Source organism: Triplophysa rosa, linkage group LG12, assembly GCF_024868665.1.
Source record: "Triplophysa rosa linkage group LG12, Trosa_1v2, whole genome shotgun sequence".
In the NCBI taxonomy this organism is placed as follows: Eukaryota; Metazoa; Chordata; class Actinopteri; order Cypriniformes; family Nemacheilidae; genus Triplophysa; species Triplophysa rosa.
Window position 1 is genome coordinate 1,633,438 of NC_079901.1, and position 24,341 is coordinate 1,657,778.

The 24,341-nt window shown below is 39.9% G+C and overlaps 3 protein-coding genes across 6 annotated transcripts in view; 2 read left to right on the top strand and 1 right to left on the bottom strand.

The window, feature by feature from the left end:
- Positions 1 to 24,341, bottom strand: part of gnb5b (guanine nucleotide binding protein (G protein), beta 5b) — a 91,957-nt gene that overhangs the window by 21,368 nt on the left and 46,248 nt on the right. For all 4 annotated transcript variants that reach the window (XM_057347328.1, XM_057347326.1, XM_057347329.1 and 1 more), the window contains 4 exons: positions 16,045 to 16,181; positions 15,859 to 15,900; positions 2,424 to 2,500; positions 572 to 704 (listed from right to left, as the gene is read on the bottom strand). In XM_057347328.1, coding sequence (XP_057203311.1) covers positions 572 to 704; positions 2,424 to 2,500; positions 15,859 to 15,900; positions 16,045 to 16,181 — 389 coding nt within the window. The remainder of the gene's footprint in view (positions 1 to 571; positions 705 to 2,423; positions 2,501 to 15,858; positions 15,901 to 16,044; positions 16,182 to 24,341) is intronic.
- Positions 17,253 to 21,323, top strand: LOC130562399 (chromobox protein homolog 7-like). Its single transcript, XM_057347331.1, has 2 exons — positions 17,253 to 20,142; positions 20,283 to 21,323. The coding sequence occupies exons 1-2, from the start codon at positions 20,134 to 20,136 to the stop codon at positions 20,616 to 20,618; spliced, it is 345 nt and encodes a 114-aa protein (XP_057203314.1). The 5' UTR covers positions 17,253 to 20,133; the 3' UTR covers positions 20,619 to 21,323.
- The window catches only part of LOC130562398 (uncharacterized), a 34,542-nt gene continuing 32,415 nt past the window's right edge, over positions 22,215 to 24,341 (top strand). The window contains exon 1 of the mRNA XM_057347330.1: positions 22,215 to 22,229. The gene's annotated coding sequence lies outside the window, so the exon portion shown is untranslated. The remainder of the gene's footprint in view (positions 22,230 to 24,341) is intronic.

The window sequence follows — 24,341 nt, forward strand, 5'->3', positions numbered from 1 at the left end:
TCTATTCAAAGTTCAAATCAAATGCTTCTGAGCTAAATTTCAAGTGTCCCAGAAAAGGGTATGAATACTCATGCAATGTACTTACTTCAGTTTTTAATTTTTAATAAATTTGCAAAGGTGTCACAGCAACATAACAAAATGTGAATAAAATGAAGAGGGATGAATACTTTTGCAAGGCACTGTATAATCTTAATTTCATGATGACCCTAATAAATCATGCCAACTTGTTAAAAATGTTCATCCGATGAGCCCTTTAAAAAAAAACAATTTTAATGTTTGCTCTGTAATCAAAGAACATAACTTCAATTATATATTAATGTACCTGACTAATTTCAAACATATGCCTTCAGATCAAAGTGTTTTAAGATCATGAAAAACATTTTAAACCTATGTGTATGGTTGACTGATTAAACATCAGGACCTTTCAGCCTGCACCTTAGGGGTTTCATAACTAAAACGGGTCATGTCATGTAAAACTTGATTTGGCTGTTTTACTGAACATAAGACGGCTTCACTTAACATTCGTACTCAAACTATTGAAACACGCACATGCGCACACGCACACACTCACCTGCATATCAGACCTAGTAAAGCTGCAGGAAGACACATAGTTGGTGTGCACCGCCACAGATTTCCTCTTAGATGCCAAATTCTCATTTTTATCCAAAGAGAGAGGATAGACTGAGCATTTATTATCCAGACCACTAAGAGAATGAGAAAGAGAGAAAGCAAATAATATTATATTTTCAGTAGTTGACATTACGCTCGTCTTACATCTGTGTTGCTACTTCCATTTTAACAAATCGTAGCTTGATGACGATGTGAAGGAGCGTGGAATGGCGGGAGTTGTGGTATTCACTTCCACTGGAAATCAATCTGATGAGACTTACAAGTTGTGGTCATGGATGGCACACCGTTCCGGGGCTCACAAACGACCAGCAACCTGCTCATAGACACCGCCAAGTCTGCCTTATAACCAGGCCTACACTACATGCTACAACAAATATTTCTGCCTTCATTCATGAGCCTCACTGTTTTGCCATGCACAGATCGATCGGCATATACAGTCAAACCAAAAATTACCCAGACACAATATATCATTTTTTATATTTTTTTACTAGTGGGTGCGGTACACTATAGTTCATTTATGTGTTTTGAGGATAGCAAAATAAAGTAAACTATGACATAATATACCCAAAAATGCTTCATACAGTGGACTACCAGTAAAACTGATAAAACTTTAGGACTAAATTATTAGACACTTTGACCTAACCATGTTTCGCTTGAGTGTTTTTTCTTTAACTGCTAATGCGACCTTCTTACACACAGACTGAACAAAATGAAGCATTGCTTGGTTTCCCTAAATTGGCATGCAGCTGACAGCTATTCAACCTAATCCATTATACGCCTTTCTATCAAAGTTATCTGACGTTGAATTTGTTCTAAAACTTTGAGTTCTTTTCGTATTTTATTACCATTTTCTAAACTATGGCCAAATGTGATAATGAGAATATTTGAAGGTGTCTGAATAAATTTTGGTTAGACTGCATCACGAGAGTGACTCGACAGTACTGCTTTAAAAGCGCTCTCGCGATACTTTGATGCCATAAACCAATCAGCCAGCACAACACTGATGCAGTCGAAACCACATGATTTCTGAAAGCAGAAACCGATGATACCCGGACATGATGACAGGCGACCCTATAAATGGGCGTGACGCTGGTTAAATGCGATTTTCTGTGGAGTCAACAAAATATATAATACAGTATAGGGGGCCGATCACATAGAAAGCATTTATTGCTGTTAGACGCGCCTCTTTTGAATTGTTTTCAGTTGGCAGGGAGCGTGTTGCCTGCTGCTTGTACGCGCCAGGCACCACGCGTTTTTGTTGCCTGCTGCGTCTCTCGTTGTGAAACCCCCCCCTGAAATAACTCAACTCTGAGCAGAAAAGCGCTTGACGTCATGCGCCTTTTTTCCCATTGTCCAATCGAATGAAAGGAGAGGCGGGCCTTCCGATGTGGTGACAGAACTTTACAGTTGCTTGAAAGGTCTGGAAACTGCAATGATGGAGAAAATTGTGTTGGCTGACGCGAGGTTAACCGAGCAAGGTCATTGCAAGCGCCCTCTGCTTGTACCTTTTTAAAGTGTCTTATAATATGACAGTTAAAAGCAACTAGAGCGCTCGCGCTATAATCCTTGACTGACAGGACAGCTGTTTTGGTGGTTACCTAGCAACTTAAGAAAACCGCTGCATGCTGCTCTTTTCAAAGAGTCAAGCAAAAGAGCAGCGCGGCGCGCCTCGCGGTTTCGAACATGAAAAGCACGTTCTATGTGATCGCCCCCTAATAAACCAAATATATAATACAGTACTAGTTACAACATTGTTGACCTTTAATAGCTAAATCATTGAAATTCAGACCTACCCACATGCCACAGCACAGCCAGAAGGGGCGTAAGCACACGCCATCACCCATGTGCACGGCATAGTGACTACGTGCTCCTGTGCAATACACACACATCACAATTACTCCTAAGAAATGTGACCAGCATGACAGAAGAAACAACGGGCAGATATAACAGCTGAGGCAACAATGACATTTTTAAGAAACAGTTAGGAAAATATGAATTCTGTGCATATCATTGACAGGGCACCGAAGCAGCCAGTTACTAGAGATCAATTGGCTGCGCGTCGCTATCGGCCGATAATCACATTCTGTGACTCGATTGGCACTAAATTTGGCCGATCTCTTCGGAAAAATCACTTTCTGCTTGTAATCAATAGGTTCTATCTGAAGCAATTAATTTGAAGCAACACAAACAGTTTACTTATAATTGGTTTTAAAACATAAAATTGGTGTTTTAATTGGTGTTTGTATAAAAATGGTATAAAAAGTTAAATTTAATGCTTTATTATTATTATTTCTTATGTTACATTATATTGTTATACTTAATATATTATTTCATATTTTAGGATGGACAACTTTTTGTCTTGTTCAAGTTAAGCATAAAAGGGAGTGCTAAATATTTTGTTTAGTTCAGATGTTAATTTTAGGTAGGAACCTGGACTTTATTCCACAGAAAGTGGGATAGGTGAAATGACTTTCTAAAGATACATTCGGCTGAAATAACATGCTAATGTTTATTGTTGTAATTAATGCTGTCTTCGTGTGAATTTGATAATTCCCACTTCTTAAATCATGATTCCGAGGTGGTTTTGTTCAGGTGCTTTGATGGCTTAACGCCAGATGACGCCAGATTCCTGCTTGCATGTCACAATCACCAGCTGGAGTGCCCTCTCAGGTCCACTAGAGGGCACTTTCCACATCACCTGGACTATCAGTTCACACTACAATTCCCATAACCCATTTCTGGACGTATTACCTACACCCCCCCCCCCCCAATTGCAATCACCTGTCTCACTAGCCTTGTTTTTGCTTCGCAAATTGTATGGAAGTATTTCAATGCCATTAGTCTTTGAAGCAAAAAAGCATGTTGAATTACCACTAATCAAAAATAAAGCTGTTGCATTACCAGTGCTTGCATTTTTTGAGTCTGCAATTCAATATGGTTGTATATTTAAGCTGTGAATATTTCAAATTGAAACATTTCACGCACAATTTCACCGTTAAAAAGTTCAATAATCAAAATTCGCCTTTTATATTTCACTTAAAATTTCAACTTGTTATAAAATACAACCTTTAATTTTCGACAGACAATTTTCAGTCCATATTATTTCGGTTTAAAAATTCGCTTCCACAAATTCAGTGGTTCAAATTCGACTTGAAATTCAAAGTTTCACATCCGGGAATCCCAGGAGAAGCAATAGAACGCCGATTCCGCCAATGCGTGATCTCTACCTGCTGCCTGACCGCTTCACCAGCAGGTGGTGCAAGTCGCTTCTGACGAAGACCAAAGCAAGAAATGCAGATACTTTTTATATGTTTGCAGCACAGTCCACTCATCTGCTCGATTAAGTGAATTTATTTGATCTCATAGATCTCTTCTTATGCATCATCAACATCAGAAATTTTAGGTTTCCTGCTCTGGCTCGAAGGAATTAAGTTATTTTTTACTTCAGCACATCGTGTTCACATAAATACTATGCATCATCAGCATTTACAGGACATGTATTGTGTTTGAAGCGGTCAAATAACTGAGATCTCAACTAGGAGCTTATTGACAAATGCTCTGATTTTAACGCGTACTCTCCCATGTGCTTCTGTTTATATGACGTAGCTGCAATCTCAATAAACATTCTTTTTATTTTCCTTGCATGATCTTGTTTTAATTTGAGACTCTCAGAAAATGCTGGATGTTGTGGAATTGTGGAAACGTTCGTTTGTTAATACGAGACAGAAAAACTGATATTTTAGCCAAGCGAACTTCTTGAGCAGGCCAGATAAAATAGACCAGATAAAAATAGTCAGCACTTTCTTTAGAACCCGACTAGACCCGAAACGTCTTGTGCAGCCTGCAGCCAAGCAAGATACCTCACGGCGTTATGGATCTATACGCGCAAAGATAAAAACTTTTGTTGCATGCTGTGTGCGTTTCCCAATAATGTGCCACACACGAACATGCGAGTATGACTACACGCTAATTGCTTGAGTTGCTGTCTGTTCATTAAATGCTAAAATGTCAATCACTCACGGTATATTAACCTAATTATGTCTTGTAAAGTTTGGCGTAACACATATTTGTTGTTTACCTAACCATAAAATGTAATTAATTTGTGTCTTTCGGGGCGATTGGTAAAAGCACATTCATTATAAATTACCAGAGACCCGATGCCATATCGGACACGACCTGTGCCCAAGGCATATTTTGTCAACGTTTTAGACCCGAAGCCGCTGGGACACATGAGGACCTCTCTAACATACACCTCAACGCAAGTCAGTTTGCATGGCCGAGCAGTGAAAAATATATTTAATTACTGGTCAGAAAACAATATGAGTGCTCCATGGCAATATACACAACTATCTGTAGATGTTGCTGTTTGGCAACATCTACAGATGTTATAATAATTTTTAATCTATATGCTCACATAATAAGTCAACATATTGTTAAATTTATGCATTTTAAATCACAGAAATACACTGAAACCACGTTGGAGAAACACGTAATGTACGTGTCTAAAATGTATGTGTACAGTTCAGTTAAATTATCAAATTTACCCTCTTTAAACTTACGCTAAACATTTAGCTGAATATCCACAACATGTATGGTGGCATGGTGGAACAAAAACGTTATAAGCTTGCAAGATTTGCTAAGGGCCTACTATGCCCCTTTAGCGTCCACGGACCACGCCATCACGGCCGGTGTACCATGCTAAAACGCTTAATGTTGCTTAATCTTCAGACCAGATGATTAGTATAGCCTACACCTTTTTAATAACCGTAGGCTACAGAAATGCGGAAGAGCCCTAAATATGAATGCAAAAAGCACAAAATGACACAATGAGAATTTTAGCATGTCCCCCCGTATTTCTCACATAATACCAGAACTAGGTATAGGTGTCTTTATTGTTGCAGTATTTCAGTTTGTTTTTTTATTCATTCGTTCATACAATAGGTTATAATTGGCTTTATTTTGTTTGCGTTCTCAGATTTCAGATGAAAAGTATAGGCATAATTATTTCCATTGATATTTCTCTTTTAAGTGGTGTAGTTATTCCTTTGTTTAAGTTACATTTATATCCTACATTTACTAAATATTTTACAATTACGTTTTTAAGAAAAGACTGTTATTTATATTGTAGATTATTTTACGTTCTGATGAAAAATTGTTCATGGCTTGTTCTTACATCTGTTTTCATTACTATTTCAGTTAGCCTACTACTATTGTCTGTTTAAAATGTATAATTATTGCTATTTTTCCTATTTAGTTTTAAACCGAAATAAAATGTTTTATTTGAATTTAAATGTTAAGTTTATTGTGATGGTGTTATGTAACTAATGTAATGATTTAAAAACTTGTTGTCTTGTTTTCTGGCACATTTAATCAGATACCATTGCATGTGTCATTCAAATAGCTTCATGCAATTAGCTTATTTTATTCAAACACAGTATGATTCAGTAATTGACTGTAACATACAATTTTCTCATCCTCGAAACTCAAACCATTATTTGATGACTTAAGATCGTGCTTATCAAAAGCACGATTTTATGTTTGCATTTGGCGAGCTACAGAAATTATATTTTGCGTGCATATGATACGCATGTGTTTTGCGTGCACTTTTTATGTACATACCGACTTAACCCACACCATACCAAGGGGTAATCATATGCACGTAAAAAGTAATGAATGCGTATAAATAGCAAGCCAAATACAAACATAAACTCTTACTATAGATAGGCAGTACTAGTAGATCGGGTAGGATATTTAAATAATTAAATTAATATTATAAATGTATGAATAGTCCACTGATTCCAGGCCACCTGGAATTGTCCCCGTGCTCCATGTCCGTTCCAGGGCTGATAGTGGTGAGCTAAGCTGCCAGTACAAGAAACAATTATTTTTTTCTTGATGATGCAGAAGAGATCTATGAGATCAAATAAATTCACTTAATCGAGCAGATGAGTGGACTGTGCTGCAAACATATAAAAAGTATCTGCATTTCTTGCTTTGGTCTTCGTCAGAAGCGACTTGCACCACCTGCTGGTGAAGCGGTCAGGCAGCAGGTAGAGATCATGCATTGGCGGAATCGGCACTCTATTGCTTCTCCTGGGATTCCCGGATGTGAAACTTTGAATTTCAAGTCGAATTTGAACCACTGAATTTGTGGAAGCGAATTTTTAAACCGAAATAATATGGACTGAAAATTGTCTGTCGAAAATTAAAGGTTGTATTTTATAACAAGTTGAATTTTTTAAAATTTCAATTTTAAATTGAAATTTAAAAGGCGAATTTTGATTATTGAACTTTTTAACGGTGAAATTGTGCGTGAAATGTTTCAATTTGAAATATTCACAGCTTAAATATACAACCATATTGAATTGCAGACTCTAAAAATGCAAGCACTGGTAATGCAACAGCTTTATTTTTGATTAGTGGTAATTCAACATGCTTTTTTGCTTCAAAGACTAATGGCATTGAAATACTTCCACAAAAATGACTCAGGTTTTCGAAGCGTTCGAAACACCACATGCTGGTGCCACCTACTGGTGAAAATGTTGTAAAAGCATTGAGATCTTATTCCAAACTCAATGACAGATTATACAAACAATTGCTAAAGTTTTATTAAAATTGTAAAATAAATTAGAAATCTATGTTTCATTAAATATTAGTGCATGCATTTTGTGTTTTAATTGTATTTAATTATAATCATCAGAGCATTAACACAATTAGGATAACCATCACTTTCCCCTTTTAATTATACACTTATTTGTCATTAAAGCTGTGTAGACAAATAAGCAGGTAATGTCATTGTTTGCAATGAGGACCCAGGTGCAGACAGTGATGGACAGGAAACAAAAAGACCTTATTACAAAACACAAAGCAAAACACCCATGATGGGGGAACAAACGACAACAAGACTATCAAAACATATAAAACATAAACCAAAACCTCCCACAAGGGGGACAAAACAGGCGAACAGGGAAACTAACTAAACTATATAAAACTTAGACAGGACTAACACTAAATACCCACTAGACCAGGCAAGAGCAATAAACGTGGCAACTTACTAAGGAATCAACAATGATGGAAAGCTAACAAGGGAACGAGAGGGTCGGGGCTATAAACGAGACCGCAGAGAACGCATATTAAAGGAGAGGTTGTTCGAATGGTTTTACTAGATGTGAAATAAGTCTCTGGTGTCCCCAGAGTGTGTATGTGAAGTTTTAGCTCAAAATGCCCAGCGGATCATTTATTATAGAATGTTGAAGTTGCCCGTTTTTGAGTGTGCGTAAAAACGCACCGATTTTGCTTATATCTCTTTAAATGTTAATGAGCTTTTCATCCAAGCCCCCTCTCCAGAGGAGGGTGGAGTTTCAGGAACTCGTGCTGATGCGTAATGTTACCGGCCAAAACAAAAAATCAAAATGTCAGTAATTGTTAGTGGTGTTCAGCCCTATATGTACGAACCGGAGTCTGAGACTGATGGAGAGACACAAGAAGTGACAACCTTAAGAATGGAATAGGACGTTTCCGAATGGTTAGTTGTCATTTTGCAGTTATTGTGAAATGAACGTTCTTCAAGTGATCGATAAGCATTAGCATGGTCCGTCATGATAATGTATAAATCGCTGTGCAGGTGCTCGTGTGGGATTTGCAGTAAAATGACTACAGAGTGAGAGAATAAATGCTGCATGGAGGTCGAGCAGGTATAGTTTAACGTTACTACAGTTATAATACGCTTTCAACGTTGTTCTATCATTTACTGTCACTCTTACTTTACTTATTGTTTACGATAAGCCTGACAGCATGTGAGGGCAGCGTCAATAAATACATTTAGACGCTGTACTTCTATTGTTAGCAACATTACCAATATAGCGCGATAACAAGCACATTAAGAGTGGCAATTTTCAAAGACTAATCAGCAACAATATGATGTGTGATACTTAACGTTACTGCTTCTGCTGGATATTAGTGATGGGTCGTTCATGAACGATTCGTTCTTTTTGAACGAATCTTTAAACGAGTGTCTCAGCGAGTGATTCGTTCATTTTGTGTTGACCGCGCATGTGCAACATTGTACCAGAAACAGTAATGAAGTTCGTCTCTCGAGTCATCGGGTCCGAGTCCTTTCGTTCTTTTATACCGGAAAGAGAAATGATTAGTTCGTCTCTCGAGTCATTGGGTACGAGTCCTTATACCGGAAAGCGAAATGATTAGTTCGTCTCTCGAGTCATCGGGTCCGAGTCCTTATACCGGAAAGAGAAATGATTAGTTCGTCTCTCGAGTCATCGGGTCCGAGCCCTTTTGTTCTTTTGTCAAATGGTAGCTCCGCAGGCAAACCTGCAGCCTGTACCGGGGTCTTCGAGTCCGAGTCTGAGTCTTTAACGTCAAGGCGGGCATACACTGTGCGATTTCAGCGAAGTTCTTGTGAAATACCAACTCACACTGTACGAGTAAACCGCATGCGAAGTAAATATCAAGCTCGCGATTTATGTGCTCTCACTGTGCGGTCCGATTTTCGCTCTGCGACTTGCTGCTTTCTCACTGCGTGTGAAATACACACGTGGGAACTCCGATCACCTGGTGTGGCAGTTTACTACATGCTTTCAACGAAGAAACGCACTGCCTTGGCCACCCTCGCAGTTCTGTGTGTCGAAACGCCTAAAAAAAAGAGAGACGCCGGCATATATGGATGCGCAGGTGGCTTGGAAGACGCGGCCAATGTGGTTTATCAATTTTGCAACGCGAACTTGAGATAAGCAACAGACCTCACTCTTTGCGTTTTATGTCGAAGAAAGATTATGCGTTTGAATGGATTGTGGCTCATCATAAGATCTTCAAGCTAAATATAATCTGTTCACAGTACATACAATCTTGTATTTTACCCAGACTATCACAAAAAGTGATACATACTCATACCTACTTACAAAAAATACATCATATTAAGGCTTCACTTGTATGTTTACGTCAGCAAATGTGTATTTCACTGCTTTCATGAGCTGATATCACTGTGCCATTTCTGGTCTTGAAATTGTGCATGTTTAATGTAAATGGATGATGGGCGCGGGACCTTCTTAGAATGTCTGTGGAGGACTTTCATTTCCTCTTTGAGAAAGTGACTCCACACAATAAGACATGAATTTTGCTACCATAATTCGACGAGTTTTGCCTCCATCACTTCTGTCCACTTCACACGCCGCGAAGCCATGGTTTGGTTTTAGCGCAGGCGCAGTGAGAGAAAACATAACGAATGCGATACACTCACGACCAACATTTCTGACATGTCAGATATTCGTCCGACCTTCCGATTGCCGGTCGGGAGAGGGTAATCGGCTCTCGAATCCCACTGTACACTGGATGACAAACGATGTACGAGAAAGGATAAATTTGGCCCGACTCAGAATTCCCCTCAAATTCGGACCGAACTCGCACAGTGTAGCCTATGCCTGCCTTTACGTGACCACTTCCCGGATCATCAGTCAAATGCATGATGTACGTGTTATGTTGTATTATAGGAAGAAATATAAAATGATCAAAAGATATGTGCAATAAACATCTTCTCTAAAACGTACCGTTCTGTTCTTTTTTCTGTCAGTATATTCATAAATGTTTCTTGTGGATTTCTGCATGTGTTTATAATTTACCTTAATAACTAACTATTTTGCATAAGAACTGTGCTGACAAAATATAAACATAAGCAACACTAGTAAAGTCAGTGTTTATGTCTAATGCATATATTATACAAGTGATCTCTTATTAAATAATTGCACATTTAAATGATTTCAATAGCCTATACTTTTCAAACTACATGAGACTTTTTAGTAAAAAACAACAACCTGTAAACCTTATTGCATACCTGAGTGACCCAAAATTGTTAATGAATTATAAATACATAACTTTACAGAAATGCTGCCAGGAAATAATTAAATAACTGTTTTTCATAACTTGTCCCTAACTACAATATAAGTTATTTCTTATTATACAGGTGCTGGTCATATAATTAGAATATCATCAAAAAGTTAATTTATTTCACTAATTCCTTTCAAAAAGTGAAACTTGTATATTATATTCATTCATTACACACAGACTGATATATTTCAAATGTTTATTTCTTTTAATTTGATGATTATAACTGACAACTAATGAAAATCCCAAATTCAGTATCTCAGAAAATTAGAATATTACTTAAGACCAATACAAAGAAAGGAGTTTTAGAAATCTTGGCCAACTGAAAAGTATGAACATGAAAAGTATGAGCATGTACAGCACTCAATACATAGTTGGGGCTCCTTTTGCCTGAATTACTGCAGCAATGCGGCGTGGCATGGAGTGGATCAGTCTGTGGCACTGCTCAGGTGTTATGAGAGCCCAGGTTGCTCTGATAGTGGCCTTCAGCTCTTCTGCATTGTTGGGTCTGGCATATCGCATCTTCCTCTTCACAATACCCCATAGATTTTCTATGGCGTTAAGGTCAGGCGAGTTTGCTGGCCAATTAAGAACAGGGATACCATGGTCCTTAAACCAGGTACTGGTAGCTTTGGCACTGTGTGCTGGTGCCAAGTCCTGTTGGAAAATGAAATCTGCATCTCCATAAAGTTGGTCAGAAGCAGGAAGAATGAAGTGCTCTAAAACTTCCTGGTATACGGCTGCGTTGACCTTGGACCTCAGAAAACACAGTAGACCAACACCAGCAGATGACATGGCACCCCAAACCATTACTGACTGTGGAAACTTTACACTTGACCTCAAGCAACGTGGATTCGGTGCCTCTCCTCTCTTCCTCCAGACTCTGGGACCCTGATTTCCAAAGGAAATGCAAAATTTACTTTCATCAGAGAACATAACTTTGGACCACTCAGCAGCAGTCCAGTCCTTTTTGTCTTTAGGCCAGGCGAGACGCTTCTGATGCTTCCTGCTGCTGACCAACTTTATGGAGATGCAGATTTCATTTTCCAACAGGACTTGGCACCTGCACACAGTGCCAAAGCTACCAGTACCTGGTTTAAGGACCATGGTATCCCTGTTCTTAATTGGCCAGCAAACTCGCCTGACCTTAACCCCATAGAAAATCTATGGGGTATTGTGAAGAGGAAGATGCGATATGCCAGACCCAACAATGCAGAAGAGCTGAAGGCCACTATCAGAGCAACCTGGGCTCTCATAACACCTGAGCAGTGCCACAGACTGATCCACTCCATGCCACGCCGCATTGCTGCAGTAATTCAGGCAAAAGGAGCCCCAACTAAGTATTGAGTGCAGTGCATGCTCATACTTTTCATGTTCATACTTTTCAGTTGGCCAAGATTTCTAAAACTCCTTTCTTTGTATTGGTCTTAAGTAATATTCTAATTTTCTGAGATACTGAATTTGGGATTTTCATTAGTTGTCAGTTATAATCATCAAATTAAAAGAAATAAACATTTGAAATGTATCAGTCTGTGTGTAATGAATGAATATAATATACAAGTTTCACTTTTTGAATGGAATTAGTGAAATAAATCAACTTTTTGATGATATTCTAATTATATGACCAGCACCAGTATATCTGATCAAAACTAGCATAAATAAACGTTATGGGGTAATTCGGCTATTAACATGCAACATTAATTTAACTCTGCTCAGATGAACGAAATGAACGAAATGACTCGAAAAAAGATTCGTTCATTTTGCTGAACGAGATTCAAACATCCGAATCGCAAAAATGACTCGAACTTCCCATCACTACTGGATATGAGGACTGGGCACGAAGTGTTGGTATTGCTCCCGGTTTCAGTAGCAACCTCATTAACAGTCCAGCGTTGTACTGGCCCTCATTCTTGAAGCAGTCCGGCGTGAAATGATTGGCGGAAACGTGAAATACATTACCGATTCTCAGCGGGACATTGCCTTCATGAAGGAAATTGAACCATGCTGTTCTCTGTAACTCAGCTTGCGGGAGTCTATGGAGACAGTTATGCTGGTCGGTACATCCTAATACAGAACAACTGTAGTGCCTCCGTGGCGCAGACATTGTTTAGCTCCAGTGACGATCTAACGATGGCAATTGTTGTACTTCCCACATGGGATGGGACTGTGTCTAAGCAAATAGGGCAGATCGTCACCACTGCAGGGCGGGCTTTGCCGTTGAGTGACGACATTAACGGCAGAATTCAAATCTTTGCTTTTACCAACAGGGTTTTTGAATTACGCAAATTATTAAAAAAGGAGTGAGCACATTTTTTACTGTTTAGACTGCTTGTTTACAGACACTGTGGACACGTATTAATGTTTTAACACATTATAAGTCGTGCCCTTTAAGTCGTGACAGACAATAATATGCTTCTCTCCACACAAAACACAAGGCTCTGTCATGATCCTGCCACCAGACCAAGAAAGACATGACATGATGAGGCAGAATCATGACAGGTAAAGTGAAGATACTGTTATACATCTGAAAAGGATTTTTTAAATGTTTCAGTGTCATACAAAGTTAGCTTTATCTTTATTTCCAGATATTAATTGTAAGAACTCAACAAGATGTTTCACATTTAGTTTTAAACCACACACACTTATGTATGAAAGGGAAATTATGTTTGACAAAGATTAAACTGTGATAAGACTACAACAAGACAGAAGCATCCTTTTATATTTTTATTTAACAAAATAAGCTTTTGTAATGTTTAAGCAATTGCAGTTAATGATTCACTTTTTGCAACACAACCTCTTTTTGAAAAAACATATCTCGCCCCTGAAGCCTCATCCTCCACCACTGAAAATGGCTGTCTCTTTGATCATGTCCACTAAAGCCTCAAAAATCCCCTTTGGTCAAGCTAAAAATAAATTTGAAATGATTCATGTATACTGTGTGTATTTTGTAAATATTTATAGTGTGCAGTTTTTCGGATTTGAGAGGTTAACGTTTCTTTAATCACATCAAAATTTGTTCTTTAATCACTTTTGTCTGTAAGATGTCCAGAAGAGTAAGTGTGAAGCACTTCATGCATGCTTTGTCTATGAACATCATCTCCATCAGATGTTTGCCAATCCAATAAATCAGGGTTTTGGGAGTGCATTTGTTTTAACATTGATGACATGGTTTTAAGATAACTTAACACTTAGTTAACTTAGATAACTTAGTTGCGGATCACAAACCATACACCTCAAAAACTTCACTCCACTTATCTTAGATATTATGTATTTAAAAGCCAAATGATCATTTTTGCCTACTCAGTCTTGTTTGTGTTTATAGTGAAATTTCTCTAGATTTCATGTCAGGTAGCATTAGGACATCTTAAGATGATAACTGACTATAAATTTCTACAAACATAATTGATTCATTTCTGGTTTATTTTAAATCTACATAGTAAAACTTGACCACCTATTAGTAAAAACCATAGTAGACACCGGTTTATGAGTTCAATTTCAAATCAACACCCCTTAGTGGTGAAACATGGGAGTTACAAAACCTTTTGAAATGGTAATGATGTAACGAAGCCTCGTTTCCCAAAGGCACGTAATTTGGCCAGTTTGATACGCGCTCCGAAGCACTGATTTGAAACAAAAGATTCATAAAGGTTTCGAAGCTTCATGAAGCAGTGTTTCGAAAGCGCCCATCACTAATAGATACCTGGTTCTTTGTTTTTGCCTTGTTCGTCAGATTACCCTGTTTTGCCTTTGCTCTTTGGATTTATTTGCCCTGTGTGGACTGATTGCCTGTGTTTGGATTATTTGTTTCATGGATTATTACGTCGGGAATAAAGGTGCATTTTTATTTTCAACCTATGAGTCTCGGAGCAGTGCGGGACACAATATAGTAAAAGTTTTCAACCATACATACTACTGTAAAGTTTTACCACATATTGGTGAAATACATGCTGTTTTTGCTGTGTATAAAACATACAGTATGTTTCAAATGTTTATTAATATATGTACTAATTACGTAAATATGACCAAGACAAGGCAATGAAGCTGTTGCGGAAAAAAAACAAATGAAGCATATCTGTCACAGCAGAAATCCTTCTCCCATGCGCCATGTTTGAAGTTTAAGGCCCGTCCATCTGGGGAATTTGGGTATCAAAATGATTTCCCAACTTCCCAGTGGGAAACGTGTCATCAGAGTGCGTTCATGTGCATTTTTTACCTCGGAAATTCAGAAACTTATTTCCGATAATTCCAAGAGCATGTGAAGGCAGCATAAGACCACATCAATGAATTAAATTGTTGACTTTTTGAACTTTAAGGCTTAATATTGTAATTTTAAGACATTTTAAGAATTAATAAAAAGACATTTTAAGAATTAATAAAAAAAAGATGGAAATAGGGATCAAAGAAAGCCGATCCTGATTTGGTCCTCTTGTGTGTATTCAAAGTGCTGATAAACTTACAAATAGAACCTTACAGAAGAACCAAGTTTGAGTTTGACTAGTTGGAACCTCTTAATGTTATAACAAAAGTCTTACAGAACTTAACTTACAGAACAACCATCACATAATGTAAACAAGTTATCACAGAATAGGAAAATGTGAATATTTTCAGAACCTTTTAATTCTAAGGTGATGAATTATATTCATATTTTCTGTAAAAAATAATATAAACAAGGCAGCAGCTTTATCAGAAATATTTGTCAGTCATCAGTGAGTCATTCATCAAGAGAATTTTTTCGTTTCTAACGAATTGGTTTAATGATTCACTGACTCAGTTAAAATATTCTGCCAACAACTTGTCATTTTAGTTTTAAATTTAAAGTAAGCCTAACATTTCCCTTTCTAAACTTTGCTGTATAAATAAATATGTCGCACATTTGAATGAATTTCCACGTGAAAAATGGTCTAGTGTACTTTAGTATTTACTATAGTAAACTGTTACCATGGTAAATATGAATTCATCCAATTACTATAGTTAATACCACAAAACAGTGTGGTGAACAGTATAATACAGTTTACTGTAGTAAATACAAAATGTTTCATTTAGATATGTGCATTAAGAAAATGTGGTTTATTTTGTAGATTTTAATTATGAACACGGCACAGTATGGTGATACTTCAGCTGGTATAGTATCGTAAGAGATGTTTATGTTATCTACACACATGTACAAAAACTAATGGTTACTTCAGATAATCTCTCTCTCTCTGTCTCTCTAGCATTTAAAACCCAAACCCATGTACCGTGTATGTAAAACCTGCAGATTAAGCTGCACAGAAAAAAAAACATTTCTCTATTTTACATACAGAAAAGTATAGTGCCACATATTGAAATATTTACCTTATTGGTTGTGTATGCATCCCACACAATGACTTTTCCATCCTACAGGAGACATGATAAAATGGCTTGATAACTAATTAACTATGGCTTCTAACCCTTTAGGACAACAGACAACATGTTAAAAGCAATTTCTTGTTTTTCATCCATGAAAACTGAGAAGTGATCAAGCAGTATGAGTAATGTTACCTGAGAGGAGCTGACCAGTCTTCTCTTGTCCAGGCACCAGTCCATACACAGCACTTTATTCCCGTGTCCTTTTAAAGTTCTCCTCGTCTTCATGACAAGCTGACCGAGAGTCTCTATCTTCTCTGCCACCTGATTCACTACAGCCAGACAGATACATCACCATTTAAGTGATAGTTCACCCAAAAATGAATTCCGCAGAACGCAAAAGAAGATATTTTGAAGAATGTTGTTAACTGGACCCCTTTCACTTGCATTGGTTTTGTGTCCATACAATAGAAGTGAATGGGTGCCGGCGTTTCTTTAAAATATCTTCTTTTGTGTTCTGCTGAAAAAAGAAAGTCGCACAGGTTTGAAATGACAAATGGGTGACTAGATGATGACAGAATTGTCACTTTTTTGGTTTGTTTATTTTGCATGTGGTATTGAGATTATTAATAAGGCAGCTTTTTAGACCTCTCACATTTACAACTTAATAAAGTATTTACATGGATTTTAAATAAATGTTAAATCAGAATAAAAATCTTAAAAAAGATCTTAAAGTACGCTTAATACTCCCCCTTCTCATTCTCCTACTACTACTAATCAGAGCTGTTGAAAGTTGCGACACTCCCGTAGACGTTAGACATAGGAAGAATGGAATGCGTAAGTAACTCATTGCATTGAAGCCCCTTTATTTCAGTGTTTCCCAAACACATTCACTGGTAAGTTGATAAAATACATCTCTGTTAAACTGGTGTTTTATTATAAGGATGTTTTGGGAAAAAATATAGTTTTGTGTGTTTGTATATGTGGTTGAATGAGTTTCTATGAAGACTGCTCATTAAATGAAAATGTTATCTACACTCTCCCTGTATAAATGATGTAATAAAATGTCTTACTGACTGCAGTTGGTTACTTTGTTTACTTTTCGGCATTCTTTATAGTGTTGCCAACTTGCTTTCCTAGCGCAGGATCGCCTCTCTCTGTGTCTACTCTGTTCACCAAGCGGCAGGGAGAAGCAGAACATTCATGGACAAACAGCGTTTCCAATAACTAATTACTTATTGACCTTGTTTTTTGCATTTATGATTCAAAATGCAATAACTGTCTGGGTATATAAACATGAACACAGACGGATTTTAGCAGTTCAATGAAAGAAACTGCTGGTGTGTAGTTTTAAGTGGGGGGGGGGGGGGTGGAATCAATTCTCCTAACTATCGCTATTCTTTTTTAACATTTTATTTAAAAATTGATTGGTTTATCTCAGAATCGATTTATATTTATTTATTTTACTTTTCCTAAGAGGTGGTGGAGTTACCACTTTTATTCCAACAGACGGCAAAAGGCATTTGTTGTTATCTGTATTAGATGACGTCATATCCGTTTGAAGCTGGTGCGAGAAAGCAAAACCATGGTGGAGGCCATGAGAATGAGAAACCTTGAGAATTATTTCGGCACCTTCACGTTTTAAATCCCAAGTGTGGAAACACTTTGAATTTTACACTTTGCCGGGAAAAGCAGCACTAGACATGACTAAAACAGTATGCAAACTCTGCCATACACTGATAGCATATTGTGGCGATACGACCAACTGAAGTGCACACCTTGCTCGGCACCATCTAGAGCTGAATGTTGAGCTGAACGCCAAACAACCTGCAGCAACCCAAATGACTCTGGATGTGACATTGAGTAAATTACCGAGCACTTCGGAGAAAGCAAAACGCATCACTTTGTTTTTACAAAGACATTTATCTGTGTAGCATTGGGGAAAATGCAGGTTTTAGAAATATGATCTATACTTTGGAGTCGAGGTACGTTATACCATCGAAGATTCTTTTTCAGAGACAGTCAAATCTTGCAGAGCTGCTTCGTCATGTAGTGACTGAATAGAACTTAACGGGTAAAGACCCTGCTTTAGTCACAGACAATGCATCTAATATTGCTATAGCTGCCCAATTTCTCCATATCAAATGCACATTCTCAACCTGGCCTCACAGTATGCACCAAAGCTGCCAGCTGTTGCAAAGTTACTTGGATGAGTACGACGCGTTACCGGATTTTTCCACGGAAGTGCTGCAGGGCTTCATGCTTTGCAGAAAAACAAGTTACCGGAGCTCCCTCCTGATAACAGACGTTTTAACGAGATGGAATAGTGCCAATGAGAAGGTTGAACGTTTCCTAGAACAACAGCCTGCAGTAACAGCTGCACTGCTCTCACCTGAGCAGTGGAAGAGAGAGAATGATATCAGCACCTTGACTGAGTCGGACATATCCAATGCAGAGGAATTCATTCAGGCCATGAAACCAGTGAAGGTAGTGCTACATGTGTTATGTCAGATGAGAATAACCCGATACTCTCTGTCATAGCCCCACTACATGCACAGCTCCTACATGACACCCAGAAGAACAGCTCAGGGGAGCGACCATCTTTACCAAGCTGGACGTCTGAAGCGCTTACAATCTGGTGCGTATAAGACAAGGAGAAGAGTGTAAGACGGCATTCGTGACACCTACAGGTCACTATGAATACTTAGTCATGCCATATGGACTGAATAACGCACCTTCAGTATTCCAGGATTTCATGCATGAGGTCCTCAGAGACTTTATGCATCAGTTCGTGATTGTCTACATAGACGACATTCTGATCTACTCCTCAAAGCCTCAGGAACATCAGCACCATGCTGCGGAGGTCCTACAGCGCCCCAGGGAACATCACCTGCACCTCAAAGCTGAAAAGTATAGCCTTCCACCTATCTTCCATCCAGTTTCTTGGTTAACACATCTCCAGTAAGGGTATCGCCATGGACGAGCGGAAGGTGGCAGCAGTACGCAACTGGCCAACACCCACAACCATCAAAGAACTTCAACTTTTCTGGGTTTTGCCAACTTCTACCGGCAATTCATTAAGAACTTCAGCTCCACAGTTCTCTCACTCACAGACCTCCTCAAGAAGAAACCCAAATCCCTGTGCTGGTCTCCCTTGGCCACCGAAGCATTTGAACACCTGAAGGAAAATTTCTCCTCAGCGCCACTCCGACGACGACATCCCGATCCATCTCTACCCTTCATCGTCGAGGTAGACATCTCATCTTCCGGGGTAGGAGCAGTGCTTTCTCAGCAGCAGGGCAAGCCATCTGTACTCCATCCGTGTCCCTTCTACTCCCATAAACTCACCCCGGCGGAAAGGAACAATGACACCGGGGATAAAGAACTACTAGCAATCAAGTTAGCATTGGAGGAATGGAGGCATTGGTTGAGGGGTGCTCACAGATACACAGACCACAAGAATCTGCAGTATTTAACTGCAGCACACAGAAATCCACCCAGGGGCCAATGGAACCATCTCGCTTCTCAAGGAGAGCTTCTGGTGGTCCGGTATGGCAGCGGATGTGAGACGGTTCATCCAGTCTTGTAGAGCCTGCTCCATCTCCAAGAGCTCCAGACACTTACCTGAAGGAAAGCTCCATCCTCTCCTAATTTCTCATCAGCCATGGTCACACCTAGGAGTGGATTTCATCACAGACTTACCTCCATCCTCCGGTAACACTTGTGTGTTTCCCCTCAAAGGTCTTCCCACAGCCATGGAATCCGCACAGCTCCTAATGCATCTTTTGTTCCGGTATTACCTGATCCCAGAGGACATTGTCTCTGATCGTGGACCTCAATTTATTTCAAGGGTGTGGCGTGCATTTTTCTCTCTCCTGGGTATGACTGTGAGTTTGTCCTCAGGTTACCACCTGATGAACCTGGTTAACAGGTTCTTTCTGACATTTTGCCATGACCACCAGGAGTCCTGGAGCCAGTTCCTCTGCTGGGCCAAGTACGCCCAGAACTCTATACGTCAGCCAGCCACCGAGCTAACCGCCTTCCAATGCGTACTCGGTTACCAGCCACCCCTGTTTCCCTGGTCAGGGGAACTGACTGAGGTGCCAGTCATCAACCACTGGTTCCAGGAGAGCGAGAGGATCTAGGACAACGCTCATCACCATCTGCAAAGAGCCATACGTCGCCAAAAGATTCAGGCACCAAAAGATTAAAAAATGAGACCTCGCAGTATCAGCCTGGGCAGATGGTGTGGCTCTCCATTAGAGACATCCGACTCAAGACTCCATGTCGAAAGTAAAGTCCCAGAATCATTGTCCGTCAAATGAACCCTGTCACATAACTCCTCAAGCTCCCGCCCTCTTATTACATTCAACCATCCTTCTATGTCTCACTTCTGAAACCATATCTCTCATCTCCCTCTGATCTCCCCACAGAGCCTTGCCAGTAAGAAGAACCCCCTCCTCCTAAACCTGAAAGACGGGACCATCTACTTGGTGAAGGAGATCCTGGACTCCCATTGCCGTGGTGGTAGACTAGAATGCCTGCTCGACTGGGAGGGGTATGGACCCAAAGAACGCTCCTGGGTCCCAAGGGACGACATTTTAGACCCCGCTCTCCTCACCACCTTTCCCCATGAGCATCCCAGTCGACCCGCACCACGAGGCAGAGGTAGACCACTGCGACGACTGGGTCCTCGGCCCTCAGGAGCGGGCTGTGGAGAGGGAGGTACTGTCATGGAGCCAGGCTCTCTCACCACACCTCCACCATGAACTCTCTCACCCGAATATTAATCACCATCACCTGTTCCTCATCAATCCCAGCATACAAGCACACACTCCTCACTCAGTTGTTGTATGGTCTCAGCAATGAAACAGACTCTAACCTGTATTACTTACCCAAGTACCTACCTGAAAGTCCCTCGTCGAAGTCTCCTCGTTTGAGTGTGTTCCTCGTCGTCATCTGTGTTCTACTTATCTTCTTTGTGCTACTCCTACATCTTCTTCCAAGCCATCAGATCTTCAGCTCAGCGTCCACGATCTCCTGTTTCACAAAGGATAGTATTACCATTCTGCTACTTGCATCCGCTATTTATATCTTCACCAACACTTACCTGCTATTGACTGTGTTGTGTTCAATAAACGTTGTGCAAAGTTACTTACCATATGCCTCCAAAGTGTTCCATTACAGTATCAGGATAGTATTGAATTGGAAGATTAGTGTATCGTTCCAGCCCTAGTTTTAAGTGGTCGAGTTCACTCACTATTACATACGTTTTTGTTGTCTGCCAACAGAAACATAAGTAAGTAAATAAGAACCATAACCTTGTTATGGTGTTAGAGTGCATTTTGGTGAATAATGGTTTTGTCATCTTGATTGGATTTTTTTGGGTGTAATATAACATATCAATTGATATTTTTTTTAAAGCATGATTTGTCACATATTTTACATTTATTGCTGTTTCCCTCCTCCTGAAAATTTTGTCCCTTGTTCGGTGAAGCCCCTCCCTCTGAAATGCGTGATGCACTCAGATGGGTTAGCTGGCCCAGTGTACTAGGCCCCTAACCATAACGGGTAGATGCATGTGCTCCGGTATATATTCTAACACTAGTTAGTGAAAGACCGTTTCATCGGACGTGCGTGCGCCGGGACTGCAGTTAACTTCCGGTCTGTGTTTGGCTAGTGTCTGATAATGAAACTATTTATATTTTATTTAATTTATGTTAATATTAATACAATTATTATTATTTAATTGCAAAGTAATTGTATTAAATAAACGATTTGTTAAATGGGTCCTATAGTTTGGTCACATTTAAACAAACCATCTGGGACATCTAGCGGTTGGGCTTGTTATCGCAGTCTAAATGAAAAATATCAAAGAAACTAGTTTAGCAAAGTAACGGTTCTTTTCCGTTTCTTTCGCTTGTTATCAGAAATAATCAACAGGCACTCTATTGTTTGCAAATGTGTACCAGAAGTTAAGGGCAGTCCACGAACGTGCGAATGCGCAGTAACGTTTGTGTCATGACAGAACCACGGGAGACCCAAGTGCGGGGGGGGAAGAAACAGAGTCTTTATTATACTGACGAAGACAGGGAGAAAAGTAACAAAAAACAGGTTGCAGGCGTATCCCTCCGGAGGAATCAACAGTCAGCGCAGAGAGTCGAGGATTGGCTGCCGGTGCTGAGAGTTGGGCGGTAGCGCCTGGTGACCTCACTCGACTCGGAGTCCGCGTAGACAGAGAGGGGAAAAGCCGTGCCTGAAGGAGTTGCTGGAGAGTCCACCCACGGGGAATCCTCTCGTTGAAATGACCACTGACCGGAGCGCCGATGCAAGCTGCTGAAGGGAACAGAGCAGAAGACAGAGCGAGGAAAGCAAGGAAGGTAAGTGCTATTAAACTGAGACAAGACTAGACAAGACTTGGCTAAGGTAGGCAAACTTGACAAGAGGTTTAGTATAAGGCTTCTACAGGCAAGCCGCAGCTACGCCTGGGGCAGTCTGAGGCAGAATAATCCACAACGAACAGACACTGGACAAGAAACACTGAGGAGTTATAAAGAGAACGTAACGAGGAGATCATAACCAGGTGTGGAGTAATTAAGGAAACGATAATGTCTAATGAGTGAAGTGCCAACAGGCGTGTGAACACGGAGTGGAAAAACACCAGTGCAGGGGAAGTCATATGGAAACACGAGGGTGGGGCAAATGACGCAGACACAAGCACGAAGCCAGCTGAAAGCTCGGTGACAGCCATGTGCTTGACAAAAAACAAAACAATCCCGTGCCAGAAGATGACCCGACCAGGCCGTAACAGTTTGTTTATGTTGTCTCTTTGAAACCATCTATAAATAGTAACAATGGCATCAGTTTAACACACAAATCGATCAGAAGCATTTTTTTCAAACGTAATGGTGGCATGTTAGTGTGTGAAAGTGTGCATGTGTAAACATCAATATTTTTTAGAGATTGCAAACACTATTTTTTCCTTCTATGGTGAGGGATGGAACACAGAGCGGTTCTGCGTTACGCAAACCGTAATAACAGTCAGTGACGTCGCTAGGCCTTTTTGAGGTGGGCTTTAGCCACCCTTAATTTCTAGCTTTGCCCCCCTAAAAAAAGCAATTTGAAATCGCTTTAGTCCTCTTTAAAACTCTTACTAAGAAAACGGTGGCAGGCTGCATTATTTAGTGCATTCTTCAGTTCACAGCAGCACAGAGTGGAGAGAATGTCATAAGCAGAATACAAGGTGTGTGCATTAACATGACCTCTGCATCTTTGCCCTTCTTTGTTATAAATGCAGCTTACATAATATGATGAGCGATACAAGACCCTTTTCCATCAACTGTAAAAAGTTTTGTCTGCGTTCACCCCTCGTCACACTGTTAACTAGTTGTTTACCTCCAGCAAAATGAAAGCACTTCACACCAATGACGGCATTCTTTAGAAAATGATCATGATGATATTGTTGAGCACAGAAATGTGTCATTCATGATGAAGTGCTGTTTTATTTTTCTGCACCCATTTATAGAGAGCTGACGGTAGTTCGTCCACTCCCTCAGTCTCCAGTGTTTGACTTCATTCGGTGTTGCGCAGACCGAATGGCATAAAAGCATCGTGGGACAGACTGCTCCATATGCTTTTAAAACACATCAGTTTCTGAACTGTCTCTCTCCCTCACACTTTAATCAAAAGCAAGGTCGGAAGCCAGAATCAATGTTTCACGTGGCGCATTCTGAGAATATTTTTACCTGAATTGCAGCTGGGTGTGAATGTGCTCAAAAACATGTTGACTTTTCTTCCCTTACAAGTGTTCCGCACATGAAGCTGACATAAAGGAAAAATCCTATCCAGTGAAGTGTTTTCCTTGTTCAATTCAATTAAATTCAATTTATTTATATAGCGCTTTTCACAATTTGCATTGTTCCAAAGCAGCTTTACAGGAGCAAATAAGAAAAACACAGAAAGGTAAAACACAGCACAGTGCATGGTGTTTACAGACCAAGCAAGATCATTATAATAAATAATATCTAATAAATAAATAAATGCAGTCTCACCGTGAGCATGCCAACACTGCACTGCTGTGGCGAGGAACCCAAACTCCAATGATGAATAAATGGAGAAAGAAAAACTCGGGAGAAACCAGGCTCAGCCGGGAGGGCCAGATCTCCTCTGACGTGTCAAAGCTGCACTCAGTGACCCCGACCAAAGCCACCGAGCAACGTCAACGAAGAACACAGAGAGCCCACGAGCCGCGACCCAGGAAGCCCCACCCGCCGAAACCGTGCAGGTCCAACCCGGTCCCATTCCGTGATCAACAACAGACAACAGAGGAACAACCAGGGAAAAGTAGTAATGGCATAATTAACTTTATTCCTCTGTTGTCCGACATCGACCACAAAACAAGACCAACCAGACCAGACCCACACAGTCCCAACAAATGAAACGCCCCGAACCACAACCAACAAGCCCCCCCACTCCCTACAAACACCCACCCA